This window comes from Tiliqua scincoides, chromosome 1 (assembly GCF_035046505.1).
Source record: "Tiliqua scincoides isolate rTilSci1 chromosome 1, rTilSci1.hap2, whole genome shotgun sequence".
In the NCBI taxonomy this organism is placed as follows: Eukaryota; Metazoa; Chordata; class Lepidosauria; order Squamata; family Scincidae; genus Tiliqua; species Tiliqua scincoides.
The window spans coordinates 278,114,871-278,139,661 of NC_089821.1; the positions used below are offsets into that span (position 1 = coordinate 278,114,871).

The window sequence follows — 24,791 nt, forward strand, 5'->3', positions numbered from 1 at the left end:
GCCTTGCAGCTGCCAAAAGCACACAAGCAAGTGGCCTGTGCCAAGCCAATATACTATACGGAGAACACATTTTTCCATTACCTCTACTAGGAGGGAGCCATGCCAGGCGCATATGCCTATGAAATGGCTTACTCCATTTACAGACAATGCTGAATGCAAAAACACAGCTTGGAATGCAGGAATGCCTTCCTGAGTGGTATTCCCAAGCGGAGCATGAGCAAAAAAGCAGTGGACTCCAGCTATTTCTGCAAGAGCCATTCCCTGCATCTGGCACGAGTGATCCTGCCAACTACCTCCACATACATTGTGGAATTATGATAAAGATATCAAGGGAATGTTGGTATTAAAAAAACACACAGATGCGCGCGCACAGAATCTCCAGATAGAAGCTCTTTGTATAGATTGGACCATTTCAGTTTACAGTATTGCTATTAAAGGCGAAGCAAAGCTGTTCAAGCCAGATATGCCAGAGTTGTCCTCTAGAGGATGGAAGAAGAAAATTAACCCATATATGAAGTGGGCTGGAGTAGAGCAACATTTTTTCCTGTGTTAGGGAAGAACATTAACACTTTCCACACCATGGCCTGTCTTTTAGCCAAGCTGATCTTCTTAGGAATGCTGCAAGTCACTTATTTTGGCAGGGAGAGGGAGGGCTGGACTTCATCTGCAGAGGGTTGGTTTGGATTAGTTCAGTTCCTTGCTTTATCTGATGAGCCATTTTTATCTGTCTTGTCAGGTATTGCCATTTTTCTGGAGGTTTACATAACGCTTTCTCCTGTCTAGATATTTACTTTTCATATTAGGGGGGGACATCGCGCAGAACATCTCCTTTATATGCAGAAAGCCACATGTTCTCTCCTCAGCACCATCAGAAGAAACACCCTGTCATCATGCATTCAACATGAACCTGGGGCCTTCTGCAAACTAACCAGGTGTTCTATACCTGAACAAGAGCCCCTCTTCTGTTTCCCCCACTTCGAGGTTTAATACTAAAATGATGAACTGTCAGTATGGAAAATTTCTCTGTGGGCATTCTCTGTGGGTCATCATGCGTCAACAATACTGAGCTGAATGGACTGACCCAGAATAAGGCATCATCCTGCATAACTACTAGTGCAATCCTAACTTGCACTGGAACAGGCAGGCCAGCAGGTCTGTGCTGTATCCAGCACAAGTTTGGGGCCAAAAGCAGTACAGCTTGAGGCAAGTGGAATTGCTTCTCCTTACCCCATGCTGCGCTGCAGCGGCTCCAATGGGTCTACTCGGATCTGCACCACCTCAGGTGCAGAGCACCTAGAGGCTACTCTGTGCCACCCAGGAACAGGGGTCAGGATCTGGCATAACTGTCAGGTCCTGGCCCCAACTCCCACTCCCCACCCGCCCGCCTTCAGGAACGCCTGCCGCCAGTGCTCCCCCAACCCTGGAATGCCTCCCTCCCGCCCCCATCCTTCTCATGCCCCCTCCAGATCTCTGTGTTGGCCGAGCTTTATGGTATGTTTGCAACCCTCCAGGGCTGGCGCAAGGAACTTGCACCAGCCTAGGGTGCAGTTTGGATTGCACCCTACCTCTGCTAGCACATACTGAACTTGCACCATGTGCTAGACTAGACCTTGCTGCACAACTAGATGGTAAGTCTGACTGAAAACAATGTGGCAACAGAAATGTGGCAAACCCACGTGATACTAAAGGTACTTTCTGAATTCTTGGGAAATGTCTATGACGGCCAGGGTGGTGGCAGTAGACAGGAACCTGGCTCAGAGTGATGTTTCATGGCATCGCAAAACACTTTTGAACCTCAAGAAATCAGAGGCAGAGCACCTTTTTGTAAACTGCAAAACTTGGCTTGAAGTAAACCCACTATTGCCTCATGTCACCACATAACACTTCCTAGGTAACAGTAAATTCTTCAGCAAGAAGAAGGCCAAACAGGAAAAAATGAAGAATAAGAGAGAATGGAAGAGAATAGAGTCTCAGAGGGACACTACTTTGCTATTGTCAAGTGACTTTCTTATTTACAGCCCAACCAAATTCTAACTAGGGGTGCAATCCTGAGGCGCCCTTGGGCAGGCACAGGCCCCTTGCGCCGGCCCAGGAGGGTCACAAATGTGTGGTAAGGCACGTTTGTGACTCCTTGTGAGTCGGTTAGGCTGGCTTTTCTTAGAAAAGGTCAACAGGCATGTGGATGTGGGAGAACCCGTGGACATTATATATGTGGACTTTCAGAAGGCGTTTGACACGGTCCCTCACCAAAGACTACTGAAAAAACTCCACAGTCAGGGAATTAGAGGACAGGTCCTCTCGTGGATTGAGAACTGGTTGGAGGCCAGGAAGCAGAGGGTGGGTGTCAATGGGCAATTTTCACAATGGAGAGAGGTGAAAAGCGGTGTGCCCCAAGGATCTGTCCTGGGACCGGTGCTTTTCAACCTCTTCATAAATGACCTGGAGACAGGGTTGAGCAGTGAAGTGGCTAAGTTTGCAGACGACACCAAACTTTTCCGAGTGGTGAAGACCAGAAGTGATTGTGAGGAGCTCCAGAAGGATCTCTCCAGACTGGCAGAAAGCCTAGACGCCTTTAAAAGTGGATTGGACAAGTTTCTGGAGGAAAAATCCATTATGGGGTACAAGCCATGATGTGTATGCGCAACCTCCTGATTTTAGAAATGCGTTATGTCAGAATGCCTGATGCAAGGGAGGGCACCAGGATGAGGTCTCTTGTTATCTGGTGTGCTCCCTGGGGCATTTGGTGGGCCGCTGTGAGATACAGGAAGCTGGACTAGATGGGCCTATGGCCTGATCCAGTGGGGCTGTTCTTATGTTCTTATGGCACATGGAGGTGTGCTGGCCTGTGAAGGCTGACTTAAGCCTCCATGCTGACAGAGGCACCTAGCTTTGTGTTGGCAGAGCTCAGCCAACGCAAGGGTCTGGGGTGGGCCGGAGAGAGGCGGGGGGAAGGGTTCTGGGGTGGGGGAGGGTGGGCGATGCACGGGTGATGGGTGACCCTGGGGGCGGGTGGGTGGGGAATGTGAAGCGGGGTTGGGACCTTGCAGTTATGCCAGATCCCAACCCAGTTCCCCAAACAGCACAGAGTAGCTTCAAGCTGCTCCGCTCTCCTTGAACTTGTGCCACCTCAGGAGGTGGTGCAAGTTCAAGGCGACCCATAAGGGCTGCATTGGTGCAGAGTTTCCCCTTATCTTTGAGCCACTTTGCAGCCATATCTTGCGCTCGATACAGCGCAAGCCTCCTGACTTGCCTGTTCCAGCGCAAGATAAGATTGTGCTGTAATTTTCCAGCTTTGATGCAGCTGCAATGCAGTCTGGAGGTAAGGGAGCGTTTGTTCCCTTACCTTGAGAAGGCCTCTGTGTCTGTCCTTCAACCGAAAGATGCAGCACATGCCCCATTGGCACAGCTGTATTGGTGCTGGAAAGTTAGTTAGGATTGGGCTCTTCGTGATTGAGGGTATACAGGCCAGTTTTAGGCTTTGTTAAGGTAATGGAAATTTGTCAGGTGGGTTGCACAGTAGCTGTGGCCATTATTCACTGGCAGCTCATGCCAGATGTATGCATGCTTCTGATGTGCACCCAGTCTGTGAGATCTGAACTAGGTCATGCACCTTTCCTACAATTGGCTTCACAGAGCCAGGACTGCAGGACTGGATCAAGGAGTGATGCGTTTGTAGATTATTCTATCATTTGATAGGTCCTCCCTCATCAGTTCAGACCATTAATCATGAGTAACTCCCATCCTTGGTGGGCAACAACTACACTTTATGGTTCTGCATTATTTCTATGGAACAAGCTTTATCTGTCTTGTTTCTGCCTGTATATTTTTTCTTTTTAATGTTATTTTTCCTTGGAGGATGAAATTATGCGTGTAGCTTGTAGCTAGGCTGTTGAGCTGACATTCCTGATTTGGTTACTATAACAGTTTTTGGTAACCTTCTCGTGTACTCCTGCACAAATTCCAAACACTTCAATGTGCTTTGCATCAACAAAAAAATTCAGTGGCCTGTGCCTTAAGAGATTGTGCCTTAAGAAGTCAGGACAGGACAGTGCAAGAAACCGGTAACCAGATGTTACTAAGGGCGCAATCCTACCCTGCCCTGGAACAGGCAAGCCAGGAGGCTTGCGCTGTATCCAACACAGGATAGGGCCAAAAGTGGCTCAGTCAGAGGCAAGGGGAAACTTTTCCCCTTACTTCTGGGAAAGTTGCCCTTTTCCCCTATGGGTCCCCCGGGACTTAAGCCACCAAGTCCGAAGAGAACAGAGCAGCTTGAAGCCGCTCGGTTCTCCCCAGGAACAAAGGCTGGAATCTGGCATAACTACCAGATCCCAGCCCCGCCTCCCACTCCCTGCTCGCCCCAGGTGCCGCCTACTGCCCTCCCTCCCCCACTCAGGAATGCCTCCCTCCCGCCTCCCCCCGCCTCCTCCCCACCTATCTCAGAGCCATGCTTGTTCCAATCTCCGCAGGAAACTTACAGCATATTTGCAACCCTCCTGGGCCAGTGCAAGTCCCAAGTCAACGGCTGGATTGCACCCTAAGACGCTAAAGATGGAACTTGGCATTTACAAGAAATGGAAGACTGCCACCCAAAACCTGCCACTCTGTCTCAAGCCCCCCCCCCCTTATTAATGTAGAGCATCACTTAGCCCATCAGCCCTTAGTCTCAGGAAGAGCCCGACTCCAGGCAGTTGGGTTTAAGATCTTGGGGAGAGGACTGTCAATCTGAGTGGACCAGCAGAGCCACATGGTCCAAAACAGGCAGGGTTGAACTCAGGCAGCATTGCTGCACCAGAGACAACTTGCTCAGGCTAAGGAGCAGGCACTTGGGATTTACAGGACATGATGGGCATGGGCTGGTCCCTGGAAGTCAACTGGCTGAATGCTTAGGAAGTCTGGTACTGCATCTCAAACTACAGAGCTTGAACTTACAGAGCTCAGAGAGCCAGGTATACAGTGGAAGCTGAGAATAACTGGCACTGGAGTGAGGCTAGTTGGCTGAAGACACAATCCCCCCCTCCCCAATGCCTTACATCTGAGACCTGACATTATTACCCAGTATGTTTCCCCTATCACTGGCAGTCAATTTCAACAACAAACTTTGTTTTTCCTTCCAGGTTTTCTTTCTCCAAAACCTTCCAAGGCCCTTGATGTCTTCCCCACACAGGTGAGTTCTCCAAGCTGTCCCTTGATCTCTCCTTCCCACACTCACACCTCAGCTCTTCCCAATTCTCCATTCATTGCATTTTATTATCTCCTCTCAATTTCCTATCTACCTAATTTAGCTCTCTAGTTTAAAGTCTTATTACTGTTGCATTAGAAGCACAAAGATGAGCACTGTCACAACAAAGAGAGGGAGAGAGAGCTTGTAGGCCCACTTTGCAAAGGGATTAAGTGGAAAGCAAGACACTTTGTTGCATACTAATGATGCTGAAATAATGCCACTCCAGCACCCTCATGGCTGTGTTAACAGTAGGCAGGCTTCACAATAAGCAAGGAATGCAATCTGCGTGCATATAATGAGTCAAGATAATGGGCAAATGTACAATTCAACCAAACAAGTTTGCCATAAACAATGGTGAGCCAGAAATGGTAGCCCTGTCTCTTCCTTTGTTCCGCCTGTTTGTCTCCCCCTCCCACTGCTCACAATACTTTTGTTTCTGCAGTTCCATTAAATGACCCCTGTTTTGCGTGCCTCTCTGATTCCAGTTAAAGAAACCATTTTGCAAGGATGTTTCATGCCAATATTTTGAGAGGTTCTTTTCATTTCTCTCCAGATGAAATGCTATTTGTGGGTTAATTATGACGTGTCAAGGCTAGGAGGTTCAAAATCTGCCCTTGGGGCTTTTTTTTTTTTTTTAAATGTGTGTTTGCAAGAAGAATCAGTAATTTCCTCTGCATCTGTGTTTGGTGGGGAATTGTGTGTGCTCTCCGAATAAGCTCTGCAGAAACCAGCCAGGTAATTTTTTTAAATATGATTGGTGACTTTGGGAGAAACTCATTTCCGGAGCAGTGGTCACAGAATCAGGTCCTTGTGCCAAATTTAAAAACTCTTTAACAATGCAAGAGTGGCAACCTCAGCCATGAACTTCTCTGTACTACCTCACAGCATTATTGTGAGGATCATGAAAGACTGAAAGTCAGTTTTTAACAATAAAAACACTCCTAAAATGGCTAATTGTACTATACATACATTGATGGTCCATCCTCATTGGCAATATTTCCAGTGTGGCCCACACTCGCTTCATGTTTGTTGGTCTAGTGTGACTGTTGTCCAGTGCAGCAGTCCCTGTTGTTTAAATGACCTGGAAAAGGTATCTAACCAGCGAGTAGCTGGTCGGCCACGGGTTCTTTTGACATGGTATGGGATCCAGTGTGTGATACTATACTATACTATACTATACTATACTATACTATACTATACTATACTATACTATACTATACTATACTATACTATAGGTTTTTTAAAAAAAGGAACTAATTCAATAGTGCTCCAAGTACAATGAACCATGCCTGCTCCTGCCACATAAAGAGCTCTCCAATGAGCAGCTGGGGTTGCACACACACAAACAAGCATGCACAGAGGCATCCATATAATAACCTGAGCAGTGTTTGATGATTTCCCTTTTTGAAGTTGTGGGGAGAATGGATTGTTGCTTTCCTCAAATGAAAGCCTGCAAAAATGTTAGCATCTTCTTGGAGCTGTCACATGATGACTCGTGCTTCTTTCTTGACCCTTATGAGACTCATAGTTCCCGGTATGAGCACCAGCTTCCTACTATGCTACTGAGATTTATGCTATGCTACTGAGATTTACCACATCCTTGAGATCAACACCTCTCATCTCCTGGCCTCCCTAGAGTTGGGCTGGATAAATTCAGCAGCTTCAGCTAAAGGAGGACATTGTGATCTACTCCCAAGAGGCTGGGGACAGCTTTTTAAGCAGCTGAAAGTCAGTCATAATTCTTTTGACCCATTTTCGCCTCTGGTTAAAGAGATTTGGCAGGTTTTTGAAACTGCACAACCTCCTGTAAGACCTGTTGGTGAGAGGTAAAAGTGGGAAGAGGGTGCTAGCCATGAGTAATCCCTCTTTAAATGGCTATCAACTCTAAGGACAAAAACAATATTGTCTTCCTTCTCAGGCAGGTGTAGTCTAGAAAGAACCCTATCTCAAAGCTCCCCATTCATAGACAAAATCACTGTGCTGGTTTTGATCAACTCCCCAATTGCTTGAGCCTAAAGTGCCCATGTCATCATCTCTATTGTCAGCCACAAACCTGATTTTGAATGTAACCACTGGACACTGAGACCCTCTCCAAGGGAACAAAAACCCATGGGGAAATCAGCATTTGCCACAGAACAACTGCATGTCTGAATGTAAAACCCACATGGGTTTTCTTAGCTCTGTTTTCCCATGAAATAATCCAAGTACCTTTTTCACCTCTTAATCCCTGTTAAGTTCTAAATATTTCACATGGGTTTTGAACATATAATGGGAAACTCACCTGGTTCTCAATACCTGTGAGTTTTGTAACCTCAGAGAAGGTGAGACAGCATCCTCCTTTGTAAGAGCTTGCTCCCCCCTTGTTTTGGCTTTAAAGGCAACCATATCCTCCTTTGTTGCAAGAAGGAAAGACAGGAGCAAAAGTAGCTTTTGCTTAATCTTTTGCTCCATGATTCTGGTTGGAATCTGGGGGGTGGGAGGCAAGGAGGAAAGACTCCATCCCTTCCCTCAAGAGAGCTAACAGCAAATGAGAAAATGATCAGGACAGTGGCAGCCCTCTTAGTGCTGAGGAGTGCCAAACTGATTAGAGTTCCCCCTTCAGTCTGCCACTGACAGAGCCCCTCTCATCAGGACATTTGTTCCTGCTGTGGTGCTGGGGTGAGAAGCAGGGATAATTTGCTGCAAGGTCAGAGAGACGTAGCAGGGAGGAGGTACCTCTTTTCCTCAAGTAGGCAGAGGCACTTCTCCACGCATGGAATGGAGGACTGTCTGGGCCAGGGGGGAGAGTGGGTGGGAAATGGAATGAGGAAGGGAAAGGTGAATCCCAGTGGCACCAGCTTGCACCAGGATGGAATACTATCCCTATTCCATCTTCCTTACTCCCCTAGATTCTGCAACAGCAAAATGACTGGGTCAGATCCAAGGAGATACATTTGAGAGGCTTGCCCCAGGATAAGAAAATGAGGGTTCCATTACCAGGAGGAGATCTCCACAAATGCTCCCTCCACCACAGAATGGAGCACACACTCCACTGGTGCAGCTGCATGGCAGGGAAGTTTAGTTAAGATTGGGCCCAAAATCACATCATCCCTGGGCTAGCTAGGGGAGTACAAATAAGAACAAGCTCTGGGGCACAACCCTATGCCCACTTGTTCATAAGAACATAAAAACAGCCCCACTGGATCAGGCCATAGGCCCATCTAGTCCAGCTTCCTGTATCTCACAGCGGCCCACCAAATGCCCCAGGGAGCACAACAGATAACAAGAGGGTACACGCTCTGGCAACTCCTGTGACGCCGCTGGAACCAACCGTATTGGCTTCTGCCTTTCCATTGGACCATTCCAGCGATGTGGAGAGGGGGGATTTGCTGCATGGGTAACAGCCTATCCTCCATACCTTCTTTGCCCAGGCTTCTCGCACTGGAGAGGACACTCCAACTTCGCCATACGGTGTCGGCATAACACGGGAAGCAGCAGTTTACCGGTTATAAGCCTTTGCTCAATTGGCGTAGAGCATGACGCCAGGGGCTGCTTCCGACGGTGGGAGAGATCATTGCATCTCATTGGGCAGCTACCGCCCACCTTAAGCTGGGCAATCCCCAGCCAGTAAGGTGTTGCCTCGCCACAGTCCGTTAACCTCATGGGGTGCGTGGGGTTAGGGTGAAAACCAACAAGCAGATCGACAACTCTGCACCATGCAACAGAAAACAGACCCAGTTTGAAGAGACACTTGGCCAACAGTCTGAGGCTAAGAGGCAAAGAAGGAAGGCCCATAGACAGGGAGACAGACCAGGGACAGACTGCACTTGCTCCCGGTGTGGAAGGGATTGTCACTCCCGAATCAGCCTTTTCAGCCACACTAGACGCTGTTCCAGAACCACCATTCAGAGCGCGATACCATAGTCTTTCAAGACTGAAGGTTGCCAACACAAACACAAACATCCTGGTACCCTCCCTTGCATCTGGCATTCTGACATAGTCCATATCTAAAATCAGAAGCAAGCCCCAAGGAGTGGCTGCAGGCTTACTCCCACAGCAGCAAATCAGTATTGCATGCTGATGTAGGAAACAAATGCAGTAAGCAAACAGAACGGCAATTCCTGCTGTCATAAGCAGGACAGAACCTGGGAGTTGACTGCCCTCAGAAGGGCAAACCCTCAGGGGAAGCTCCCACCCCTTTCAGCCTGTAAGTGCTGCTGGGATACCTGCAGACACAGGAAGCCTTCTGAAAAATACCTGACAGTGCTGTAGGAGGGTTTATCATGCCATTCTCCACAAAAAAAAAACCCTGATTGGAGCACATGTGCAGTTGCAGATGCTACGAGAGCTGAAACTCATGAATGTGTTCACAGATAAATTTTCGCGTGGAATAACTGCACATCTGCAGCAGGCCTTAATTAGCACCATCAAGGATCCAATGGTGGGACTCCTTCCGCAGGACACTCAGTGAAGCCCAGGCCCAAGCATTTTTGGGGAAATGTTCCAAGGCCTTTTCCCTTGATGGACAAATGGAAGCTACTCCTAAGTAAGTAGGTGGGGTGTTAGCATCTGCAATACAGTTGCACTTGAACCACAACTGGGTTTATCACGGGTCTTTGAAACATGTACTTGACTTCCTTGAATATGTGAAATGGAATCCAGGAGAATGCAGGAGACTCTGTGAGAATTAAAAAATAATATTGGGGGGGGGGGGGTCCATATCTTTGGATCCCATGTCCGTGAATTCACATAGGCCTCAAGGGCTTTGCTGGGCCTCCTAATGCCTTATAAGGCATTAAAATGTCACTTCTGGTTTCATGAAAAAAAAAACAGAAGTGCTGTTTTCCCACTTCTAAGGCTCAGTCTGAGTAGAGGCTGTGGACAGACATCTGAGTCCAGCATAGGCCACAGAAAATCCTCCAGAGGCAAAGGGAGTGGAGCTCCCCTCGCCTCTGGAGGATGGAGGTATGCGTCCCTTCGTATCCACAGATTCAGGTATTGGTGGGGGGTTCCGGAATGGAACCCCCCTCCATGGATACAGGAACACACCTATACAGGGATTTCATCAGAAGATGCAGGTATTCTACAGATAGTACAGAGGTGTAATGTTCAGCAAGAAATCACTGGTAGTGTTAACTAGCATTCCAAAAACAACAGGAGATGAACTTGTGTTTAAGCCACATTGTTCTCTTTAGTGGCACAAGGAAGTGTGTTTAAAAAAAATAACACCAAAAAGCTTGTTGGGAATCTGTTGTTAGCTGCCAAAAATGATTATTGCGAAGAATTGGAAAAATAACAACAAACCATCTGTTGAAGGAGGGTTTTGGCATTCTTTGCTAATGAGCAAGCTTATTGCTTTTTATTCAGACACACTTCAGTAGACAAAGGGCTACAAATATTTTTGGGCATAAAAGGCAACCATTCCATAGTTCTTTGGAATGAAAATAATCCTGGAGAGGAAATTCAATTACAATTTCATTTTTATCTACTAATGGAGTTTATTTAATATTTGTACATCCAGAAAAAAAGGGAGCCCCCCCCCCCAACTTTGTGTGTGGGCCTGCATCCACTACTAACAGCAGCAGTCTTTATAAATCATTAATATTAAAAAGCAGACCAACCAAGAATTGCATGAGCAGAGAAACTGAGTCTTCTAAAATTCTTATTCTATCTATGATTAGCTTTTTAGAAAAACTCAGTAGAAATATAAGGGGAGAAGAAAACAGGTCAGCAGCTGTAGTCTGTCAGATCTGGAGAAGAGGGTAGATATTGCTGGATTCTTTTAGTGTGCAAACAGCTGTTTCAGCAGCAGAGAACGACTTTGGGGAGCAATGTTCAGGGGGAAAGTGTTAACCTCTCTGTGATTCTTTTGAGGGGGAAAGAAGAGGCAGTTGGAAGCGTATCTTTTTAGTTATGCATTTGTGTGTGCATTCAGTTTGACCTAGCTGAAAGGTCCAGACACTGAGTAACAGCAGTTTATTAGAAGTTGCTGTTCCAAAACAGCATGTTCCTTCTCCCTCTGCAGTGCCAAGAACGTGGTTTCTCCTTCTGCATCTGTGATAGCCATACAGCGATGAGACCACACAGAACAGAAAAGCTGCAGTTCAGTTCAGTGTGTGATGCAAAAGAAGTGCTGGTGTTTCTCTGGCAGATGTGTTGATGCAGATAAGTTGATATGAAAAAGATTCCCTAAAGTTCAGTGGCAGCCCATTTGCTTTCCATGCACAAGGCCCCCAGGTTCAGTCATCAGCATCTCTGGTTAAGGACCCCAAGCACTAAAGTACACATGCACTGCTTCTCCCTTATCTCACCTATTTTTAACTAATGTGTAATCATGGGACTCAATCAGCAGAAGCAGAAATGTGCCAGTGCAGACACTCTTACTGAAAGTTGCATAGTGGCAGAAAATGGTGGTTCTGCTCACAACAAATGAGGTTCCCCAATTCACCAACAGCTGAAAAAGGCCAGGACAAAAAGGTGGCTGCCACGAGCAGGCCCAGTCTGCACACTGAGGTGCCCTCTGATAATTACATTACAGCTGGGTCTCCATTTAGCTGGAGCACCTATTCTGTAGCCCACTCAGACTAATGGTTAATATAGCCCTTATCACTTACCATGCACTCCAGGGAAATGGAAGCAGAACTCTCATCGTTTGTCAGTCCAGAGAGAGCCTCATTAAACTAAACAATCCAATAGAAACAAAGTCAGATAAGATGGAGCTAAAAGTTCCTCAGAATCAGTTGATCTCTGAGTAAAAGAGAGATTGAATTGTAGAGAGGCTGAGGATGGATTTGTTGATCTTGACAGGCATAAATGTGTATGGTGAAGAGGAAAACACTGCAGATGAAATCACATGTGTTTTTTCAAACCAGAAAGGTTGAATTGTTTGAGGGATCTGCAAAATTGGTGTGGATCTTGGGGACAAAGATTTTGTCCACTAACTTGCTGAGAACAGTCCATGTATCTTCTTATTAATAAATATTTATTGTATGTATATTATGAACACAAGAACATAAAAAAGCCCAGATGGATCAGGCAAAAATTCCATCTAGTTTAGCTTCTTGTATCTCACAGTGGCTCACCAGATGCCTTAGGGAGCACACAAGACAACAGGAGACCTGTGTTCTGGTGCCCTCCCTCACATCAGGCATTCTGAGTTAGCCTACCTCTAAAATCAGGGGGTCGCACATACCTATCATGGCTTGTAACCTGTGATGAACTCTTCTTCCAGAAATTTGTCCAATCCCCTCTTAAAGGCATCCAGGCCAGATGCCATCACCACATCCAGTTGATGTGGATCCAGTAGCAAGGAGTTCCACAGACTAATTACATGCTGGGTAAAGAAGTATTTTCTTTTGTCTGTCCTCCCAACACTCAATTACACACTGGGTAAAGAAGTATTTTCTTTGTCTTCCCAACACTCAATTTTAGTGGATGTCCCCAGGTTCTGGTGTTGTGTGAGATAGAAAAGAACATCCCCCTATCAACTTTATCCATTCCCTGCATTAGTGGTTCTCACACATTTAGCACTGGGACCCACTTTTTAGAATGAGAATCTGTCAGGACCCACCATAAGTGATATCATGACCGGAAGTGACATCATCAAGCAGGAAAAATTTTAACAATCCTAGGCTGCAATTCTACCCACACTTACCCAGGAGTAAATCCCATTGACTATCATTGTTAAAAGATTATACATAATAGCTTGTTAAAAGTACAGGTCTGTAACATTTCCCAAAATGCAGTCACATACCATGGTAGCATCAAGTCTAATATATTAAAAATAAAATATTGAAATGAATAGGGACCCACCTAAATTGGCTCGTGACCCACCTAGTGGGTCCCGACCCACAGTTTGAGAAACACTGCCCTGCATAATATTGTATAGCCCAATCATGTCCCCCTCAGATGCTTTTTTAGACTGAAGAGCCCCAAACGCTGTAGCCTTTCATCATAAGGGAGATGACCAGTCCAGTAATCATTTCGATCACTCTCTTCTGCACCTTTTCCATTTCCACTACCTCCTGTTTGAGATGTGGCAACCAGAACTGGATGCAATACTCTAGGTGTGGCCTTATCATCAATTTGTACAATGGCATTATAATAATAGGGCGCAATCCTAACTTGCACTGGAACAGGCAAGACAGGAGACATGCGTTGAACTCAGTCAAAGGTAAGGGGAAACTTTTTCCCCTTACCCCCGTGTAGGCCACTGCAGTTCCTATGGTTTCCTTGGACTTGCGCCATCTCAGGAGCACAGGCTTGAAGTCGCTCTGTGCTGCTTGGAAACAGGGGTTGGGATTTGGCATAACAGCCGGATCCCAGCCTCGCCTCGCACCTCCCGCTCCCCGCCCGCCCCCAGGGCTGCCCTCTGCCCATCCTCCTCCCCGCCCCAGAACGCCTCCCTTCTGCCTCCTCCCTGCCAACCCCAGAGCCTTGCATCGGCCGAGCTCAGCCGACATAAGGCTCGCCCTGCAAACCGCCTCAGAGACTGGATGCAGCCTCCATGTGCCAGTGCGCCTCCATTAGCCTATATGTGAAGTTTTGGTTTTTTGCCCCAATGTGCATTACTTTACACTTACTTGCATTGAAAAGCATCTGCCATTTTGCTACCCATTCTCCCAGTTTAGTGAGATCCTCCTGGAGCTCTTCACAATCCCTTCTGGTCTTTACCACTTGGAAAAGTTTAGTGTCATTCGCAAAGTTGGCCACCTTGCTGCTTAGCCCTGCCACCAGGTCAGTTATGAACAGGTTCAAAAGGATCGGTCCCAGGACAGATCCTTGAGGCACACCGCTTTTCACCTCTCCCCACTGTGAAAATTGCCCATTGACACCCACTCTCTGTTTCCTGGTCCTCAACCAGTTCTTAATCCATGAGAGGATCTGCCCTGGATTAGGAACTGGTTGAGGGCCAGGAAACAGAGAGCTGGTGTCAATGAGCAATTATCACAGTGGAAAGAGGTGAAAATATTGGCAATGACTGCAAAAAGGTCCATCTCTAGTCTCTACACAGAGTCTGCCAGTACCTAGTCCTAGAGTAAGCCCTGGTGTTGAGGGAAACTGCATTTCCCTGGAAAGTTTGAAAAGATTGACCAAACACAGTCTTTTAAAATCACATGCACTTCCGCTGGAAAGAAAGCCAGATTTTTCTATTCACCTTTCCCCTTCAAATTATTTAGCTTGCTAGAAAGGAAGAAAAAAATTCCTGTTCATCTTTTAAAAAACAATTTGATTTGAAAGGTTTTGCCCCAACACTTTTCACATCTGATTTAATAAAACCCAAAAAGGAAAAATGAAGAAGACAAAAATCTGATAAATGTATATGGACACAAAGCAAGACGTTTCTTTAAGCCTCAGTACTAAGCTACCGACCTTTGCAAAGGTCTCATTCACTTTTATCACTTTACAGCAAGATACATGTTGCAGTTGCAATGTGCGAGGAAGTGGGCCTTGCTGTTCTTTTTGGGACAGAGATGTTTCAACAGTCATAGTCTTGTTAATGTCATCAAAGTATGAACAATTGCCCCATGAGACACAGGGCTGTCGCTCAGTGGAAGAGCAACTGCTTTACATGCAGAAGATCTCAGGTTCAATCACTGGCAACATCTCCAAGTTGACCTTGTCTGAAGCTGGAGAACTGATGGTAATGTATAGTTCAGAATGTGTGCAAGGCTTAATTTAAGCAGGGGCTCAGCTGCTCAAGAGACAGCATGTCAACATTTTTTGTCATCATGGATGGAAAGTGAGGTCACCAGCTCCTAAGCATCTTAGCCAGAGAGAACCCAGACTAAAGACCTCGACTATCCCTGAACCAAGCAATTCAATAAAAATTGAGGTGAGGATTTCTAACTTCCTTAGAGCCATTTGGACAGTTGTGGATTGTAACCATGCTTCTGGTCATGTGCATGGTGCTCTTACTTCACCACTCAGCAGCCACAGCCAGAAAAATCTGGAAAAATCTCAGATCCTTGGTTGCCTGGATGCTGGGAATGAGAGCATAGCATTGAGGAGTCTGAACTATTTATTTTACAAATGAACCACTGTCAGAATGCAGGGGAGAGGGAGGGAGAGATCAGAGCAAAGGAGAACGGAGTTTAAAATTAAATCTGGTCCAGGTGCAGAATGTCCCTCTCAGTTGTTCAATTTTCATAACAGTTCTGATGACAGCTGTGCTGTAAATGGAAGTTAATTAGAATATCTGAGGCCTGTCATCTGCATTTCTGCTGTTTGAACTGGCAGGAGTAAAGGCCCCCAAGGACAACCGCACCTGAATCCCCGGCAGTTGAAAAGGAAACAAGGTAGGATGGAGCTTGTGGTCTGCTGTTGCTCACACTTCCCACTTGCAGATTGTCCCTTGCAACTTCCATCCTTGAGGGTCAAGTGAACGACATTGACAGGAGAAGCACAGGGGGTATTCTAAGTGGCATGACCCAAGTGGGGTAGGCAGCTGGCAATTCAAGAGACCTCCTGGATGCTACCTTCTTTGACACTGCCTGTTAACGCATCCCAGGCTAAGAGTTGATCAGAAACAATGGCAGGCAGGCACCCTGCGCACCGTGACCCCTGACATGGCAGGCCTTTTCTTCCTCCTACCAAGGATGCAACCAATGGGCACGTTCCCTGGGTTGGCTACCATGGCAACCACACTGCAGCGCCACAGCACATTTAATGTGTCACGTAAAGGAAGATGAATGTGTTGGAAGGAAGGGTGGGGGAGGGGGAGAAGCAGCAAGGAGAAGAGGAAGGAGGAGGGCGACAAAGCACTTTGCCCTCGGAATTCAACATTCCCACCAGAGGGAGCGAGTTACTCTCAAAGTGCAAAGCTGTTTCATTTCTGGCTTTCTTCAATTCCCCATTAAAGCTGTTTTATGTCACTGTTTTTACAACGGGGCTTGAAAAAAAAAAACCCTTTACAAAGCAAATGGCAAGATTTTGCTTGAACTCATCTGCAACCCTGAGCTGCTAAAAAAAGTCAGCTTGCTTTTTAGGAAAGTGTTGCTTTTCTTTCCAGCATTTTGTGAAAAAGTTGTACATGTGAATCCCACATCCATGCCACAGGAATTCTAAGGCATGAAATGGTTCTTAAATGCAGCTGCGTTTTGGAATTACCTCCCCAGTTATCATCCAGTATCATTTATGCAAGTGGAGTTCCTGTTTCAATTTTAAAACACATTCCTACTGGAATTATTATGGCTCAAATGAGATCACCAGAATTTATCTGAACTCCACAAATGCTAACCATTGCTGTCTAATCCAGACAGAACACCTGCAAGTGAAGTTTCACTTGCACCAGGGCACTTCATTTTGGAACGTACTTTTTGGGTTGTGACTCAGATTGGTGGGGACAGGGGTGGCAATGAGGGCAGGGGTGGGCAGATCAGGTCCAGGAGGGATCAGAGGCACTGGCATGTGCTGTAACCCCCTTCCCAGACCTGATCCACTTGCACAGATCAACTTAGACCTGCTCCAGCAGAATCGCTGGTGCAGGTCTGTGTTGATCCATTATGACTGCTGGAGTGTACCCTGGGACAAGGGGACGTATATCCCTTTATCCTGAGGAGAACTGTAGCAGCCAAAACACTGTGGGATGCAGTGTAGCCTGTGCCAGCACTGTTGCATCGCTGTGTGGGAATTTAGTTAGAACTGAACTAAACAAGTGATCCAGTACAATGCCAGCTCATACCCTCTATGCTGTCTATCACCTTTAGCTGCATGCAAATGCTCACCTGATTGATTGATTGATTGATTGATTGATTGATTGATTGATTGATTGATTGATTGAGTTTGCAACTCGCCTTTCTCCCCAAAGGGCACCTGGCTAACAACAGGCAGTACATAAAATACATAGTACAAAAATGATAAAATACAGATAAAAACTATAAAAGCAACAATAAAAACAGTCAATATAAAAAACAAAGCAGTTAGCAATAAAACATGCGTGTCAGGACTGGTCCCTGCCCACAGCCCCCGATTTATCTCACCTTTGGAGTGGGAGCAGGCAAGTGGCGGGGGGCCACCTTGGCAGGCCCCAACAGGAAGACCCTCCCACCGGCACCCGCAATAGCGGGTGCAGGCTCCACTGCCAGCCGACCAGGTGCATTAGCCGACAGTGGGGCAGCTTCTGCAGCTGCTGCGTGCCCCGTCACAAGCCGCCGCTCCTGGCGAGGGGAAGCAACAGCCTCCTTGGCCTGCTGCAGCATGCGAACACTGGGGTGCAGCGACTGCCGGGAGGTCCCGGCGTCTCTGAGGCCAGTGCCACCACATCACAGATGGGCACCAGGGATGCCCTGCCATGGCCATGGGGAAGCCCCCACTGGGCAGGATGACTATCCAGCTGCCCTTGGGATGCGGGAGGAGGCAGCAGGAGCAAGAGGAGCCCCAGGATCACCTCTGCACACCCGGGGGTGGGGTGCGTGCAGTCGCCTTCCCTGAAAAATATACAGGGGAAGGCCAGGGACCATGTCCCTCTTAACCCAGAATAGAGGGGAGGGGCAAAACAGGGTGCAGGGGCCAAGCCTCTACAAAAGGAAATGGCCTGTGATGATGAGAGGGCTAGATGATGGTGAGGTGTGTGGTCATAGTGTGGGCTGCACACCAAGGAGCCAGAACCCAATCCCAGCAGCCTGGGAGGAGGACTTGGGCTGATGTGAACCCCCTCCTCTGGCTGTAGTCTGAGGCACTTCCTGGCTTGACCACCCTCAAAGGGGAAATACTGGGTTGACTAACCTGGGCCCTGCTGCATCGGGCGCCCCACCACTCAAGGGCTCCTCCACCAATGACCCAGGGGTGTGGCAGCACCAATCAAAAACGTTAAATAAAATTCATAAAAGCAGTCATCACAGGGCCTCAAAGAGCCTTCATTTTCCATGAAGGGCTGGCTAATTCTGGTATCAACGAAAATATTTGAAGCTGAAAGCATTCGGCATCTTCACTGATTAAAAACCCAGAAAGATTTTTCTGAGGGGTTCCCAATGATTAAAGATAATTCAAGATAATCTATAATCTTACTTTTAGTTAACTATTGATCAATTAATTATAAATAAAAGGCATATTATCAAAATGTTTTTTTTAACAAATTTGTTATTATATCAAATTTAAGTGCTTTTTTTTTTAAGGACACTGAAGAAAGAAGAATACACAAAATATAACCACTCATGGTTTGATACTTTCTTTTTCATTACGGTTAATGCACCAGAATCAAAATGGCTTCCAGGGGTGCCCTTCAGTCTCAGCCTCACTGATTAAAATCTTCTCCCACTGACTAATTACTTGTACCAAATAGACAATAGCCCTGTTCAAATGACCAGCTGGGTATCATAAATGTACAGAAAGTGAAGAGCAGAACTGCAGTGATAGTTTTCCCAACTTCATCCACTCAGTAGCCTTTGGCTGGTTGTGTGAACAGAGCTAATCAGGGGTGGCTTTGGAAAGCATAGAAATGCTTTTTATTCTCAGTAAACTTCTTATGTTTTCCAATAGAACCACAACCTTTACAGGTAATGAACAGAGATGTATTATAGACAGTAAGATGTGTTCAGGGAGCCATCGTGATGTGTGGGCTCTGCTTGTATAACCAATTGTGACAAGGGGTGGGTGAAAGGTTTTTTTTTAAACTAATATACAAATCCATAGAACTTCAGGTATTGTGATGGGTGTGTCACTGCAGCATATAAACATTTTCTGAGTCTGCGCACTGCAGAAACATGTGCAAATCCATCTTATAACTGAGGTTTTGCTGAAAGAGCTACCAATACTGAGCCTCCAGGGTTCTTTGTAAGAGCGGCAGGGGTTAAAAAGTGACTTGTGATTTGGTGCTGGGAGCTGCCAAGGAGAAAGTGTATAGAGTGTCAGTGCTCCCATAGGTTGCGTACCCGGGTTGCGTCCCATAGGTTGTGTACCCGGATCCAGTCATACTTTCTCTGATTTCCAACTTCCTGGCAGTATATACATTAAAAAAGGAAAGAAAAAGGGCTGCTGGCAAGCTGGTCACCTGTATCAGCCACGCTCTGATCCTGCCTGCTCTTGCTTGCTTATCTTTGGACGGCTTTTTTGGAACTGAGCTTTGCTTGTCTTTAGATTTCTGACTGACTGTCTGTCAAGATACCTTGGATTAACTGTCTTGTGTGGTTTTGCCCTGTTCTGGGTTCCGAGTTCTTGTTCTATAAGGAGCCTTGGCCCTGCCTTTGCTCCAAATACATAGTTGCTTATGGGAGGGTTATGTGTGGATCTTGCAACACAGAGATATAACTGCTTCATGATACAAATGCAGGAAAGAGAACACAACCAACCTAGTTTCTTTTTTCTATATTAACATGGTCCGTGTAACGTTTCCCAGCTGGTCCCAATGTGGACCAGCTGGTCCCAATGTCCCAATGTGGAGAAACAGCCACCCAATGCAAACAGCCATCCACACAATGTCCCAATGTGGAGAAACAGCCACCTAAAGGCAATGCAAAAATTCTCTGCCCTGCCATACCAAAAGTGTGAACTGCTCTATTTAACTGTGCTGCAGACATGTCCCAAGGCCACCAGAGGGCAATGAAATAAACCGGGTCCTCCCTCAGTCATAATTCTGAATTTTCACATCTTACAACAGGCAAGTCAATTACTGCAGCTTTATCCCCTTTGCTGTAATAAAATGTCATTGAATAATGTGGATATTTATTTACTATGGCAGTTGATGCTTAACACCAATTTGCACTTTTGGAAGATATAATAACAAGTGGGGGAGGTGGTGGAAATGATCACACAAGATATAATTAAACAATTTATTACACCAACATAGAAATAGGGCAGGTGCCACCTGACACTTATGCAGACACACAAATGGGCCATTTGGTTTTGGATTAACCTAAGCATCAGCAGAAGATTAATGCTGTGGCATACTTGTCCCATGTGCTTGGAGCACAGAGCGCAAAGGTCCAGAGCTATAAGGTGCAAGCCATAAACATTGTTGGCATGATCACATCCAGCCCCGTGGCAGACCCAGTTGAGGTAGCTTAGACCAGGCCCACCATTTCCATCCCTCAGGGTGGAAGTCTGGGTGGCACTGTCCAACTGTCATGCACCTCCTGACTGGAGCAGTTGCCTAACAGTATCCTGCCAGGGAACAGGGTGCTGAGGGCCTGCAATGTTTCTTCCCAGTCTCTGCAATGTTGCGAGAAAGAGCCTGGCAGACTGGGCCATATGGTCTCTAGAGCCCATTATTCCTAGACTTACCTAATCTAGATTAATGGGGCTGAGTGCACACAGGACCCTGCAGGACTGCACAGTCTTGTGGATCAGGCCCCTAGTTCTCAAAACTTGGGACAGCTTGTCAAGACACTGTTCCTGTCCTTAGTTGCTTTAGGGCGCAATCCTAACCCCTTATGTCAGTGCTTTCCAGCACTGGCATAGCGGTACCAATAGGACATGTGCTGCATCCTGCAGTTGGGTGTCACTCACTGAGGCCTCCTCAAAGTAAGGGAATGTTTGTTCCCTTACCTCAGAGCTGCATTGCCCTTATGTCAGTTCTGGAAAGCACTGACAGAAGGGGTTGGGATTGTGCCCTAAGTTGATGGTAAGGCAAAGGGAGTTTGTAGCCAGCACCAGAAGTAGTAAGAGCGGAGCCTCCATATGGCTTAGACCAAGGAGCATGCCTGCTCCTGGAAGCCTTTACAGGGTCAGTGAGGGTTATTTGACCCACCCTGGGACATTGTTCCTAAGGGACTTGCTTGCTAGTTTGAATGGACTCATTGCAATTCTCTACTAGGTCTCAGCTGAGCTATAGAAGACAGGTCAAGTGCCCTCCAAACACAGAGAAATCAAAGAGGTTATTTAGCATATGTCTATGGAACCCAGTAAATGCAAAGGGTAAAAACCACAATGGATGGAATGGATAGATGCCATGAATGTGCAGAGAACCACTTCTCCAACTTCTCAGAGATAAACAGAGACAATGTTACAAAATACATAGGACAGGAACTCAAATTCAAGAATATCAGTGAGGGAGAAATTTGTGGGTAAGCAAGATGCAGGAAAGGATATAGTCATGAGAGGAAACAAAGGAGCAACATCTGAAATAAGATACTGAGAATGAATCTGAGTAGTGTGCATAGCACACCTCACCTGTTCTTTTCATCAAATCTCTTCAAATGTCCTCATCTAAGTCAAATTATGCAAAGGACAACAACCATCCTGGGAATATGCCACTTCGGCTATGCTGAGAATCAAATGTCCCAAATTTTCATTTGCATGCAAAAGGGAAAAAAAAAATCCTGTTCATGGAAAGCTAGCATGTCAGGGAGGTTGAGAAGGTGAGTGAAAAGCAAAGGCAAGGGTGAAAAAGACAAATCCACAGAAAACAAGTTGCCACTTCTACCAGAGAGCTGGTGCTTGCCTGGTCTAATGGTCATGTCAGTCAGTCACATGCCGGTACTTCTCTATGCAGGTTGGCAGCCCAAAACAGACAGGTGGTGACAAGACTGCCAGCTCCAGGCTGAGCACACCAGGGGGGGAGTTGCTGACACTGAACCCACAGCTTCAGAGGTCGAGAAGAAGAAAGTCTTCTGCTTTGAAATTTGCAAGTTCCATTTGCTTAACCCTTCACAGTCCATGGGTAGTAAACTATGCCAAGCCAAGCCTCTCTCTCTCCCTCCCTCCCAGTTAATTTTTTTTAAAATATATTTTATTCATTCATTACAGATACAGGAAAGGAAATAGGCTTAACTTTGGGTAGGGTACAACACAGGTTACACATAAGGGTTGGCCCCAGATTCCAACATATATCATTCAGCTAACGCAAAAACAAAAAACAAAAAAACCACAATAACCATCAATACAAAGGTTCACATATTTATCAATATAGAAAAATTAATTTTTATGAAACACCCAATTTTATCTAACTAGATTTATCTACCCAATCATTAAAAAACTTCCAATATTTTCTTACTCTATCTAAATCTCTCTTTCATTCTTTCTCTTAAAACTTCCATTTCTGCTACTTCATAGATTTTATCTATTAAATCTTCTTTAGTTGGTACATCTATAGATTTCCATTTTTGCGCAAACAATATTCTTGCCGCTGTAACAATATTTACAATAAGGTGTTTCTTACGTTGATCTTTAATTTCTGATGTCACATTTAGGAGGAATATTTCTGGTTTGAATGGTAATACACAATGCAATATCTCTTGCAACACTTTATGTATCATTTTCCAATATTTCTTTGCTTTTTCACATGTCCACCACATATGCCTCCCAGTTTATGTATGGATCATAATTACTCTTGTAGCACTTTGGGAACTTAGGGCAAATCACAAGACAAAACCAAATAAAATCAACAACTTAACACAAGTACTAAAATATAAAGTACTTGTCCATACTGGCTTAATCTTGGCCACTGAAATCAGACCCAGCTATCTTGGAAAATACACAGCTGCTACCAAAAACATGTGTTTCCTCCTCCTCCATTTCACCTTATCCTAAATAAATCCCCTTGCCCAGCCCTTACTAACTCTACCCTGCCTATGCAGCCACACCAATGGATTACATCCGGGGGGGGGCAGTCCCAGGAGGTCTCCTTGAAGTAAAGTGACTTTCACTCTGACCTTCGAGATAGCCTCTGCTACCTCAGTGCGTCTCTTTGGATCTACACCAGCCATTTTGCTGGTGTGGGTCTGAGAATAATACGTCTTTACAATTCACAAAACTTTGTTAGGATCGGGACTTGATATAAAGCATGCTATATCAGCACACTGCAGTACACTCACTCCCCATTCCACCTCATTTGCTGCCACATTCAGGAAAGGGAGAACCCATATATGCTCACGTCACAGCCCCCATTTTACATTACCAAAGGGAAGGGGAAACATCTTCCATAATGACTCATTCTGGCCTTATAAATTCCTCTAAAAATCTCATGGCAATATGACTTTTGCAAATAAGCTTGACTCTGTTCAAAGGTACACAGAAATGTCACTTAGGAGTGGTCAGACAGGAGTCTGTTTCCAGCAAAATTATGCTTTCAAAAGAAGACAAATAAAAACTAGACTTGCGAGCAGGCACAGTATTGCCCCAAGAAACATAGTACTACAGACTTTCCCATGCCAAGGAATTACCCTGCACCAGTTATTTCAAGCTAGCTGCAAAGTTGGAACCATCTCCCTACCATTCAAGGAAAGACTTGACATTCATGACACAAAGTTCCACAAGACTCAAGTTGAGCACATAGCACTCCATCCATTCTGGGTCTGATCCATTCACGTAAAACTCAGGTGCAGAGTATTATTTGATTGTGATGGGAATGGGACAGTTCCTTCTGGCACAGAGCTGAGCCCACTGTTGAAGCTGCTGGTTCAGAGTGTATGTCTTGGTTATTCCTTTCAACATGGGGTATGGGGAACACTGAGATTCCTTTTTTCCCCCTGAACCTTGGTTGCTCCAGAAAAACAGCATCAGCATGTCACTCACAGTTCAGGGTGATGAATTCTCTTTCCACCATGAAAAAAAAAATGTGTATGGGGATCAGAAGGATCTCTGATGTAAATGCACCGAAGCTAATAGCAAGGCAGGAAACCTCTCAGGCATGTAGTCTTTTGGGAGTCTCGCTGGCACTTGAAACCTGAAAATATTTCAGCAATGTACAGGCTGATGACTAAAAAAATGTGATGATGGCTTCTGTTAAGCCTGGATACTAGAGAAAGACAGGAGGAGCCCTAACTGTGAGATCCACCCAACATTACCTTTTGGTAATCTTCTTTAGATCTCAAGGAAGCTTCCATCTGTTCTGGGGAGAGTGTGTAGATTGCAGATCGATACTGTGTGCCGACATCATTCCCCTGCCGCATCCCTAAGATTAAAAAAAAACAGGAAAAAAAGGGTGGGTTGGTTACATGTCTCCTGTCTGAATGCCCACAGAGTGTGGATTTAATCAATCAATCTAATTTTAGCTCCCTCCTCCTATACATTTAGAAAAGCGGGTTTTTTATATGTGCACGCACAGTTGTCATTTTCTTGTCAAGTGCTTTTCGCTCTTGCTTAAAGAGATGAAGTGGGGAAAACTAAATGCATGCTGTGGTTTGGTGACATCACCAGCAGCCAAATACAGCTGGAAGGCATTAAGAAAAGCCAAATGAGTGATTGCATTATGTACACCTTAGTTTAATTTATTGAAATCAAGAGGCTCATAAAATATTGATTTGACATCACAAAAACCACCCTCACAATCAAATTGGGAGGAGGTTCTTAACATCTCTCCTTCAAATAAAGCTTCTCTGCAGAGGTGTTTCTGTACCCTTGCAGAAGCTGGCAAGATTTTCCTGTGATCTGATCTATTTTAAAAAGAAAAAGGGACCTGTGCTGGCTCATTGTAATAGAACACAAAGGATCATGGGCCGTTTCTGCTGTGTGAAAAACAGACTGCAGGTGGACAGAGGGTTCCCCTTATAGTGAGAAGAACAACTCTTCACCTGTGCAATGTATGGTGTGATGTTGCCAACATGATGGGGTGCACCAAGGCAGCTACACAAGTTTGATGCTCCTATGCTACTTAAGAGCAACCAAGGTGCTGTACATAAGAACATAAGAACATAAGAACAGCCCCACTGGATCA

The 24,791-nt window shown here is 45.7% G+C and overlaps 1 protein-coding gene across 2 annotated transcripts in view; it reads right to left on the minus strand.

Moving 5' to 3' along the window:
• Positions 1-24,791, minus strand: part of MSRA (methionine sulfoxide reductase A) — a 239,520-nt gene that overhangs the window by 38,700 nt on the left and 176,029 nt on the right. For both annotated transcript variants that reach the window (XM_066611958.1, XM_066611957.1), the window contains one exon: positions 23,923-24,029. In XM_066611958.1, the coding sequence (XP_066468055.1) occupies positions 23,923-24,029 (107 nt within the window). The remainder of the gene's footprint in view (positions 1-23,922; positions 24,030-24,791) is intronic.